The 12,120-nt window shown below is 46.0% G+C and overlaps 1 protein-coding gene across 1 annotated transcript in view; it reads right to left on the bottom strand.

The window, feature by feature from the left end:
- LOC122932350 (nuclear fragile X mental retardation-interacting protein 2-like) overlaps nt 1-10,035 on the bottom strand; it is a 42,927-nt gene extending 32,892 nt beyond the window's left edge. Inside the window, exon 1 of the mRNA XM_044286715.1 lies at nt 9,739-10,035. Coding sequence (XP_044142650.1) covers nt 9,739-9,895 — 157 coding nt within the window. The 5' untranslated portion in view covers nt 9,896-10,035. The remainder of the gene's footprint in view (nt 1-9,738) is intronic.
- Nucleotides 10,036-12,120: the final 2,085 nt, after the last annotated feature.

Here is a 12,120-nt window from a genome sequence, read left to right as displayed (position 1 = left end):
TACCTTGGGGTGTCTTCTTAAGAAAATGTGGTCACTTGTGGGGTAGTTATACTTCCCTGGCATTTTAGGGGCCCTAATGCGTGAGAAGTAGTTTGAAATGAAAATCTGTAAAAAATGGCCCGTGAAATCCGAAAGGTGCTCTTTGGAATGTGGGCCCCTTTGCCCACCTAGGCTGCAAAAAAGTGTCACATGTGGTATCGCCGTACTCAGGAGAAGTTGGGGAATGTGTTTTGTGGTGTCATTTTACAAATACCCATGCTGGGTGAGAGAAATATCTCGGCAAAAGACAACTTTTCCCATTTTTTTATACAAAGTGATCAACGTGGCATAAAACACTAAAAAGTGCTGCAGTGACCATACTCATCATGGTCGATCATCACATAGTGGTGCGCTGGAAAAACATACCAGTCTGTGTGTTACATACAGTCTAGGGATGGGCGAATCGACTTCGCATGAACCATCTGAAGTCGATTCGCATAAAACTTTGTTTCAATACTGTATCCGAACAGCATTAGAATGTAAGGGCCCACCAGAGCGTATAGCTTGGGGGACACATGGGGGCAATGACCCCATATTTAGTGACAAGTTTTATTAGGCAATCAGTGTTCTCTACCCCCCTTTGTCCCCCCTTTTCTTTCCCTTCCCGCTTTATTTTTCAGGTCAAATTTTACCTCAGGATGCTGAATCCAGTTGGAGCTGGTGCTGTTTAAGTTAAAGATTCTGGATGGCAACTGGAGCGGATCTGCTGATTGGTTGCTGCCCTGTTGCTGGGAGAGATTTCCAGCTATCTGATTTGTTCCTGGCTACATGGCGGGAAAGTTATCCCCTTTATATTGTCAGGTTCGCCGCTACCTCAGGGCAGTCGTCGCGGATCTGGGCAGCGCCCGCCCTCCCACCCCCTTACTTTAATCTTGTGCTATCTGTCGCTGTGCTTTATTAGAGGGGCTGTATCGCTCAGCTGATGCTGAGTGGATCTTGGTCTATATGGATGGTTTGAAAGTGGTATTTATTGTTATGGTTTATGGTTTTAATTATTAATTAATTTATTAAATTATTTATTGGTTTTAATTTTGGTTACCCTTAATAAAGCACTTCGGCCATTTCTATTCCACTAAGAAATTGTGTCATGGTTTTTATTTATCTAAATCACACATGGTTGAAGGGGAGTGGTGTCATTTGCCTCCATGTATTGGCTCTGATAAACCGAAGTTATTACTAAGCGAAATCTCGCGAGACTTTGCGTAATAACTTTCTAAATTGATTTCTACTGTTAAAAAAAAACAAAAAAAAACATCTCCCGATGTTTCATCCAAAGTCGATTCGCTCATCCCTAATACAGACCACTTTGGATAGGTCACACTTGGTGGTAGCCACACCTGTCCACATCAGCCCTACTCACTTCTATAGAGCTCAGCTGCAATTCCAGGCACAACCCATGGCCTTAGGCCTCATGCACACAAACGTATTTGGTTTCTGTTTCAGTTCAGTTTTTTTTGCCGATAGGATTTGGACCCATTAATTTCAATGGGTCTGCAAAAATGCAGACAGTACACCATGTGCTATCCGCATCCGTATGTCCGTTCCGTAGTCCCGCAAAAAATAAATAAAAATAATAACATGTCTTATTATTGTCAGTTTTGCGGACAAGGATAGGCATGGTTAGAATGGACCCGCAATGGACTCCGTTTTTGGTGGATCCGTAATTTGCGGACCGCAAAACACATACGGTCGTGTGCATGTAGCCTTACTTAGCCATCTCTGGAACTCCCATAGAAATGAATGGAGTGGACTCGCGACTGCTCTTGGATTGGCCTCCACCACTTGTCAGCAACACAGGCCAATCCGAGGGCAGCAGGAAATATCTCGGCAAAATACTCAGTGTGCATCAGGTAGTCTGAGAAGCAGTGCAGCCACCTTAATAGGTCTACACGACGACATTTGTCGCACCAATGTCGCGCGACAATTTTTATAATAGCAGTCTATGGTGTCGCACTGCAACATGCTGCGACAAAACAGTTGCAGAAAATCTACTGCTATTATAAAAATTGTTGCGCGACAAATGTCTTTGTGTAAATGGCAGAATAGGAGCTCGGGAAGTAGAGGAGCTACAGCTGAAAAGTAGGTCACCAGGTAAGTGTTCTGTTCATTCCCCAATTAGGCCTCTTTCACATGTCCATGATGAGATCCAGGACAAGTCCATGTGTCCATTTTTTGCCCTCCACGTGTCATCTGTATTCTACATGCACTGCTAGGCTAAAAAGGTTTTTCCAGTGCATCTCCTACCAATGGTCTGTGAAAACCACTGACAAAACACGGGTGGCATCCGTGTTATGTCCATGGTTCTCACTGAACCATAGATTATAATGTGTGTGAGGGATTTGTAATCATGGACAAAATAGAGCATGCTTCCATGGTGTCACCACTGACCCAAGGTCTGTGAAGAACCACATTGAAGTCAATGGGTATATGAGCGGCCTGTGGAATGCCGATTGAATCGAGTAATTCGACACCAAAAAATCCTCAATGCAAACTTTTTGCAGAGGATTAGTTTGTGTCATGTGACCACGGAGCGGGAGTGAAGCTCTTGCTATTACTTACCGCTCCGTGGACACCCGCCAGCCCGTACCGCGCTGCACTGGATCCTGACGCATAGTCAGGTCATAGTGCACGTAAGCGCGCACTATAACCCGACGATGTGTGACGTCAGGATCCAGTGCAGCGCACGGATAAGAGGAAGGAGCTGTGGAGCGGCCCACCTACAGGAAAGGTAATTATTTTATTTCACTGGCGCTGGGGACATGGCACTGAAGGGGGACATCCAGCAATGGATGACATGGAGGGGCTGATCTGATGGCACTAGGGGAGTAGGGGACATAGCAATGGAGGGGCTGATGGCACTGGGGGAGTGGAGCTGATGGCCCGGGGGGGAGAGCTGAAGGCCCTGGGGGAACAGATGCACTTGGGCTGATCGCACTGGGGGGAAACGAAGGGTGTTGAGGACTGATGGCAGGGGGTCTGATGAGTTTTTATAAAAAGGAAAACAGTCTTAATTCATAATTTTTCTTATTAGATTACTCGATTAATCATAAAAAATAAATCAATAGAATACTCAATTACTGAAATAATCGTTTACTGCAGCCCTACAACCGGTGCCCATCTTTTGTGGGCACAGCCTTATAGCAATTATCCAGGCTTAAGATATTGATGACCTATCTCTAGATAGCTTGAGCTGCAGTATGCCAACATAGCCACTACTCAATGGGCAGAACGTCTGGTTCTGTTCATGGTGTTATTTTCTGTGCCGGTGGAGACCAGTTGATCGGCGGTGGTGATGGACCCCCACTGAGCTGATCTTGATAGCAGCCTGGCTATTTGTTGGCTGGGCTGCATCATGTACAGACACCCCTAAAAATGGAGAGGGGGGGGGGGGGGTTTACTACTCACATTATGTATTTTGGGCCACACTAAACAAGGGGGCATGGCTTAGTGGATACGGGCATTGTGTTAGAATTGTGCCGCAAAGTAACCTGACGAATAGTTGGCATGAAGCTAGACATCCAGGAGTATGCACCAAATTGTCAAAAAATTATTATTTTGGCACACCATCAGACTAATGTTCATACTGTCTAAATATTAGCCAGGAACAGTAAACCTCCCCCAGAGTTTTGTCTTATAGACCTGAAGGCCGTGGACGTCAGGTCAGCCCGAGGGCCTGTTTTATAACACTCTTTAGTGATTCAGACATTTATCATGAGATGTGCAGCAATGTAAGCGGCTTAGTCATTAAATAAAAAAGTCACGTTGTAATATAAACCCGATTGCCATTTTCCGTTGTTTCCCACTTCTCTGGATACAGCCAGCAGAACGTTTGCTTTCTGGTTGCTACGTCCAGGCCATGTATAGAACGTGACCGAAAGTTCACATCTCTTCTCCCTACATCCTGGGTATATATTAGGAAACGCTTCCAACAAATACTCGGAATGTGGCCTTCGGGTATAATGGGTGCGTATATACAAGACTGTGGACATAATCATGGCAGCCAAGACAGGATCTATTACTGACATTGAGGACTGGGAAATGATTAGGAAAGAGAAGGATTATATTGTAAAGAGACTTAACCCTTTTAAGACAGTATTTTAATTTTTTCATTTAAGTTCTTTCCTCCACCTCCTTCTGAGAACAATATATTTTTTTTTTTGCTTTTCTGTTCACATAGCGACATAAGGGATTCTTTTTGGGGGCCAAGTTATATTTTATAATGGCACAACTTCATTTACCATATTTTGTATTGGAAAACAGGAAAAATATATATTTTGTGGGGTGAAATTAAAAAGAAACGAAATAAAACAATTCCAACATGGTATTTTGTTTTTACTGCATTCATCGTTTGCTAAAAATTACAATCTTATTGTGTGGCTCAAAACAGTTACAGCAGTACCATTGTGTTTCTAAAAAAAAATAAAAAATAAATAAAATAAAAAAAATACATGTCTTTGCATCGCAGACCCATTACTTATTTCTACAGTATTTTTATCTGCAGAGTTCTTGCTTGTTTTTTCCAGGACAAGTTGGAATTTTAATTATCACCTTAAGTTTTATTAGGGTACATATGACTTTTTGCGGATCCGCAAAAAAACAGAAGCCGCCCCTGTACCTTACGCAATTTGCGGAAAGGAACAGGCGGCCCATTATAGAAATGCCTATTCTTGTCCGCAAAACAGAGAATAGGACAGGTTATATATTTTTTTGCGGGGCTACGGAACGGAGCAACAGATGCGGACAGCACACGGAGTGCTGTCCACATCTTTTGCGGCCCCATTGAAGTGAGTGCGGACCAAAACAGCGTGTGCATGAGGCCTTAGTGTAAAACCACTGATGTGTGGACAAACATTAAATTCGATAGGAACGTGCAGTGTCTGCACACAAATAGCACACGTCCGTGATTCACTCAGTTGTGAATGAGGCCTTACAGTGGCAGCATGCTGTCGGTGTGACATTTTTGACCACATTCACCACGTATACAGTGGCACACTTAAATGTATTTAACATGGCAACGGTGCGCGTTCTCTGCACTCCATGTGAACAAAGATCTAAAAGGCCGATTTACACGTTGCTGACGTCTCAATTTTTGCAGAATTTTTCACAAAATCACAACAGAACTGCCCCGATAGCAGCGTTTTTTTTATCAAACTAAAAATATAAGTTTTCTGTGGTCCCAGCAGTTGTAGCCAAGTGCAGCTGTTTAGAGGAACCTGGGCTTTATCCATAGGGCCCCATTCACCTGATGGAGGCCATTCATATCCCTTCTCCACTGCCAGGAAAGTTCAGCGCACTGTGATGAAACGCTCAAAGGCAGTCTGCACAGCGCCTTACAGGTGCATTCCCAGCAGTGGTTGACTGGGCACAGAGGCAATGCCCACACGATCACCTTAAAGGGGTTTTTCATACCTCATGTACATCTTCCCCATGCTATTTTTTATTCTCAGTTTAGGTTCTGGTGACCAGTTTGCACCCTGCAAACCAATCACTCTGGTTTCTCTACATCCTGTATCCAACCAAACCCATGATGCACTTCTCCTTTCTCTGCCACACCTCCAGCACCGCCCCTAACCATGCCTAGCTAGGTTACATGGACACTCCCCTATCACTGCCCCGCCCATGGACATAAGATCACAGGAAATGAGAGCTGCATGGACATGGTCATGTGACCACAGCCCGGAACGGGAGACAAGCGCAATAAAAGTAGGAGATATTACAAAATTAGAGCAACCTTCATAAAGGATTATTGTAAAGGATGCTGATGCAAACTGGAAAACCCCTTTAATGTTATAGTGTGCCAAGGCTCCTAAACTTCCTCAGGGCCCTCACATGCCATCAATGGAAAGGGCTTCCAAAACACAGCCTTCAGTCTTAGCCTTCATGCAAAAGAGATCTGCACGGTACGAATCTGTAATAAGGCCCCTTTCACACTTCATTTCTTGCTTCTGTTGAAGGCGTGTGTCGGGATTCTTCCCCAACATATACAGGACACCCCATTTATCTGGTGTAATTTGTGGAAAATTGTCTTCCAATACGTGCAAGTATTCATTGGGAGGGAGACTGCATTATCTGGTGGTGGAAACGTTTTTGGACTCCATTTTGAGAGCGGGAGGACGGCGGTCAGGTCATATCAATCTTGACTAAAATTTACTCAAACAAACTGAAAGTGGCAGTTTTAACCTAGTTTTGGCTACTTCCACACTAGCGTTTTTACTGGATCCGGCAGGGCTCAGCAAAAACGCTTCCGTTACTGATAATACAACCATCTGCATCAGTTATGAACGGATCCGCTTGTATCATCTTTAACGTAGCCAAGACGGATACGTCCTGACAAACAATGCAAGTCAATGGGGACAGATCCGTTTTCTCTGACAGATCTGTCCCCCATTGACTTTCAGTGGAGTTCATGACGGATCCGTCTTGGCTATGTTACAGATAATACAACCGGATCCGTTCATAACAGATGCCTGTGGTTGTATTATCAGAACGGAAGCGTTTTTGCTGATCCATGACGGATCCAGCAAAAACGCTGGTGTGAAAGTAGCCTAGAAGATCCATCCGCATCAGTTATGAACGGATCCGGTTATTATCTTTAACGCAGCCAAGAGAGATCTGTCATGACCTCCACTGAGTCAACGGGGGACGGATCCGTTTTCTATTGTGGCAGATTGTGTCGGAGTTAAACGGATCCGTCACCATTGACTTGCATTGGGGGTCAGACCGGATCCATTTTGCTCCGCATCCCATGACGGAAAGAAAACCGCAGTATGCTGCAGTTTGCTCTCCGTTATGAGAACGGAACACGGGCATGGTGGCACCACAGTCTCATGAATATGGCTCTAAGGCTCATGCACGTGGGCATTTTTTGCGGTCCACAAAGTTCAGATCTGCAAAATGTATGTACCACATTACGCCGAACGGCACGTGCTGCCCTCTATAGAGCTGTCCTATCCTTGTCCGTAAAATGGACATTTTTTTTTTTTGTGGGACCGCAGAAACAGACATAAGAATGCAGACCGCACGCGGTGTGCTGTCCACATGTCACATTGGGGAGTGGGGGAAACACCCCACCATACAACGTAAAGCAGACGGACAAGCAACTAGGCCAGAGGCTGGGATAAGGGAGCTGGTCCCCTTCTATTGCATCCCTAATCCACGCCCTAACTCCTCACCGTATGAGTGGACCTGGATGGTAGGACGGCTCATACCTAGGACCCTGAGTCGCCCCTCAAATAGAGAAAGGGGATGAGACAACATGTTCACCCCAGACACGGATAAACAGGAGTCTCACTGCACTGCTACTGGATCGGCAGTTAAGAGCCCCGAACAACATGCACTTACCTGCCTCTGCAACCACGACGACTGGACCCCATGCAGATGTACTGGAACCTGTTCACCTCACAGGACACAGCACAAAACACAAACATGGAATCCAGCAAACCAGAAACTGCCTGGACCCCCATGCGGATAGAATGCATGGCGGCCCCAGCAGAGCTGCACATTGACTACTGGCTCCCCCTCCGGGGAACCCCGAGACCCTCTTCCGGAGGCACAGACAAACAAGGGGATGTCTAGCAGCCATGCCGGGCAATACACCAAACTAGATATAACAACAAATCCCCAAACATAACAGGTAAGGTAGGGAACAAGGAGGAGAACATAGGGAGACATCGCTAAAGACCTTGATGTTCCACAAGGAAGCCTTCACAGACAGGAGCAAAGCTCCTTCTCCTACAGTGGCAGACAAACTGACCTAAAGCTCACAACTCCAACATAAGAAGAGCCATGAGGCCACACCCAGCTCCACCTGGCACACACCTTAACCCCGAACACACCAAAATGGGAAGGAACACCAGACTTAAAGGGGAAGTGTCCAGACATGCTAAAACAACACGTTACCACCGGCAACAAGCATGCAGGGCACAAGTGTCACAGTCCACTACCACCAGACCACATCTTTTGTGGCCCATTGAAGTGAATGGGTCCGCATCCAAAGTGCAAATAATGCGGACAAAACCCACGGTCATGTGCATGAGCCCTTACACTGGGGTTTTTTCTTACAGTTTCTGTGACAATCTGAGACATATTGTTATCATTGCTTTGCTAAAAACATGGGGGGGGGTCATTCACTAAGGGTTCATTCACACGGCCGCTATCTCCAATGCACGGGCACCATCCGTGTGGCTGCTGCGACTAATCCAGACCCATTCAACTTGAATGGGTCCATGAGCCGTCCACACCGCAAAAAAAAAAAAAAAAAAAATAGTTCAAACATGTTCAATTTGTTTGCGGTGCGGAGGCACGGAGAGAAACCCCATGGAAGCACTCTGTAGTTCTTCCGTGGGGTTGTGTGCCTCCGTTCTGCACTGACCTTCCGGATTGCGGACCGCATCTGTGATGTGGGGGTGCACACGGCCGCGTGCATGAGCCCTAACTGCGCTACGCCAGTCTTTGGGGTATAAAAAGTCTCAAGACCTTGTTTTGCGACTTTTTAAACACTCATGTGACACTATATGGGAAAGTATGTCTGGACAAGCCCTTTAAAGGGGTTGACAAGTTATTAACAGGATAGGAGATCTGATCGTCATACGTCCGATCGCTGGGGCCCGTGTTCCCTGTTTGAAGGGAGCTGCAGACGTGAATGTGTCCGCCGATCCATTCAGCTTTATGGGACTTTATGTACGCTAAGAGCACAATAGGGTGTGCGGTACACTAAAATGCCATAAAGGAGAACTGCGTGGCGGTACACCAGTATTAGTAGATATGCAGGAATGTACAGAAATATCAGAGCGTGGCCAAAGGGCACCCAGGGCATCAGGGTTATACAAGGACCCGCTGTCCTACTCAATGGCGAGGACACCAAGGAAACCCCCTTTAACTGGCGATTCACAATTGAATTGTAAAGCGCTATATAAATAAAGATTATAATGTACAGGCACTGAATGTGTTAAATGACAAACCTAGTCCCTAAGCCTCCATTCATACTGGTAGAAAGCCGCCCATTATATAACGGAGACACCAGGCCCATGTGCCACATCTTCTAGAATATTCAGCAGAGAGAACCTGAGACCAGGACAGGGGTGTCAGGAGCACACCGCCCCACATCGTCCACACAGGGCAGAGGCGGTTCAGGCGACTCCCCGGCTCGGGCTGCTGACACCAGGCCGCATCAAGCAGCTGACTGGAAGGGGAGGGGAAAGCGGCAGCCGGCCGGGGAGAATTCAGGTTAACCCCCTGCGGCAAGCAGCCGGGCCTGAGCGGCTTTACGTAACTACACCCCAAAGTGGTGAATAACCCCATCAAGCAACCCCTGTACCCCTCCCCTCCGGCATATAGATATACAGAGGCAAGGATTTATATGACACAATGGAAAAACGCAAATGGTTAAAAGTCAATCGCTTTGTAGATGTAAAGTACGCCATGGACATGGCCTGGTAACAATGTATCAGAGCCTGAGAGTATGTGGCACAGAGGTGTCTCACGTCAGCAAACGGCTCTTATCCTGCAGGCAAAGTGAACAGAAGCCACTGACCCAAATGGCCTGATCATCGCCATCATCCCACTAAAAGCTTCACCTCCACATGGCAGCTGAGAAGCCCTAGCCCAACATGCCCGTGTGTGGCACTGCCAGGCCAGCACACCCCGATGCCCACCTGTGACCCCCCCATCACCCTGCGGTAAGCGCCCCCCGGTGCCGACCTGTTTTCTTCTGGTGCGTTTCCTGGTGCGGTAGGGCGTGTTTCTGGTCATGTTTTATCGGCTTTGGCTGGTGTTTGGCGCTGCCCTCTGCTCCATGCTGCAGGCTGCCCGGGTGGTGGTGGTAGCTGTGGTGCTGCGGGCCAGCCTGCTCCTCCATTGAAGTGTCTGGGCTCCCCCTGTGCTGGCGGCAGAGCACGGAGCCCTCTCTGAGGTGGCTGCAGCCGGGACTCCTCCGCTCAGGGACTTTCTAGAAACGATTGACTGTCTCTCTCCAGCAATCAGACCTCTCCGAGTGCCGTCCTCTCCTCCTCCGGCCCCGGCCTCCCCCAGGTCTCCCCTCCCTGCACAACTTCGCTTCTGCAACCTCACAGGGCTGGGCTTCAACGTCAGCACTATGGCTCCCACCAGCCTCTACACCGTGCAGCGTCCTCACCCGAGTGTGCCAACACTATACTGCCATAGACACAGCACAAGACCATCATATACACTATACTGCCATAGACACAGCACAAGACCATCATATACACTATACTGCCATAGACACAGCACAAGACCATCATATACACTATACTGCCATAGACACAGCACAAGACCATCATATACACTATACTGCCATAGACACAGCACAAGACCATCATATACACTATACTGCCATAGACACAGCATCAACAATACTGCCATATACCCTATACTGCCATAGACACAGCATCAGCAATACTGCCATAGACGCAGCACAAGACCATCATATACACTATACTGCCATAGACACAGCAGCAACAATACTGCCATAGACACAGCACAAGACCATCATATACACTATACTGTCATAGACACAGCATCAGCAATACTGCCATATACACTATACTGCCATAGACACAGCATCAGCAATACTGCCATAGACACTATACTGCCATATACACTATACTGCCATAGACAGCATCAACAATACTGCCATAGACACTATACTGCCATAGACACAGCACAAGACCATCATATACACTATACTGCCATAGACACAGCATCAACAATACTGCCATATACACTATACTGCCATAGACACAGCACAAGACCATCATATACACTATACTGCCATAGACACAGCATCAACAATACTGCCATATACCCTATACTGCCATAGACACAGCATCAACAATACTGCCCTATACCCTATACTGCCATAGACACAGCATCAGCAATACTGCCATAGACGCAGCACAAGACCATCATATACACTATACTGTCATAGACACTATACTGCCATAGACACAGCATCAACAATACTGCCATAGACACAGCACAAGACCATCATATACACTATACTGCCATATACACAGCATCAACAATACTGCCATATACAGACACTATACTGCCATAGACACAGCATCAACAATACTGCCATAGACACTATACTGCCATAGACACAGCACAAGACCATCATATACACTATACTGCCATAGACACAGCATCAACAATACTGCCATATACACTATACTGCTATAGACACAGCATCAACAATACTGCCATAGACACTATAATGCCATAGATACAGCACAAGACCATCATATACACTATACTGCCATAGACACAGCATCAACAATACTGCCATAGACACAGCATCAACAATACTGCCATATACACAGCACAAGACTACCATATACACTATACTGTCATATACACAGCATCAACAATACTGCCATATACACAGCATCAACAATACTGCCATTTACACAGCACAAGACCACCATGTACACTATACTGTCACATACACAGCATCAACAATAGTGTCATATACACTTCACTGCCATATACACAGCATTAACAATACTGCCATATACACTATACTGCCATAGACACATCATCACCAATACTGTCATAGACACAGCACAAGACCATCATGTACACTATACTGCCATAGACACAGCATCAACAATACTGCCATATACACTATACTGCCATAGACACAGCATCAACAATACTGTCATAGACACAGCAAAAGACCATCATATACACTATACTGTCATATACACAGCATCAACAATACTGTCATATACACAGCACAAGACCATCATGCACACTATGCTGTCATATACACAGCATCAACAATACCGCCATAGACACAGCACAAGACCATCATGTACACTATACTGTCATATACACTACATCAACAATACTGTCATATACACAAGACCATCATGTACACTATACTGTCATATACACAGCATCAACAATACTGCCATATACACAGCACAAGACCATCATGTACACTATACTGTCATATACACTACATCAACAATACTGTCATATACACAAGACCATCATGTACACTATACTGTCATATACACTACATCAACAATACTGCCATATACACAAAACCATCATGTA

This window comes from Bufo gargarizans, chromosome 3 (assembly GCF_014858855.1).
Source record: "Bufo gargarizans isolate SCDJY-AF-19 chromosome 3, ASM1485885v1, whole genome shotgun sequence".
In the NCBI taxonomy this organism is placed as follows: domain Eukaryota; kingdom Metazoa; phylum Chordata; class Amphibia; order Anura; family Bufonidae; genus Bufo; species Bufo gargarizans.
Note: the sequence above shows the minus strand (reverse complement) of the source record. Positions and strands in the feature narration are given on the sequence as shown.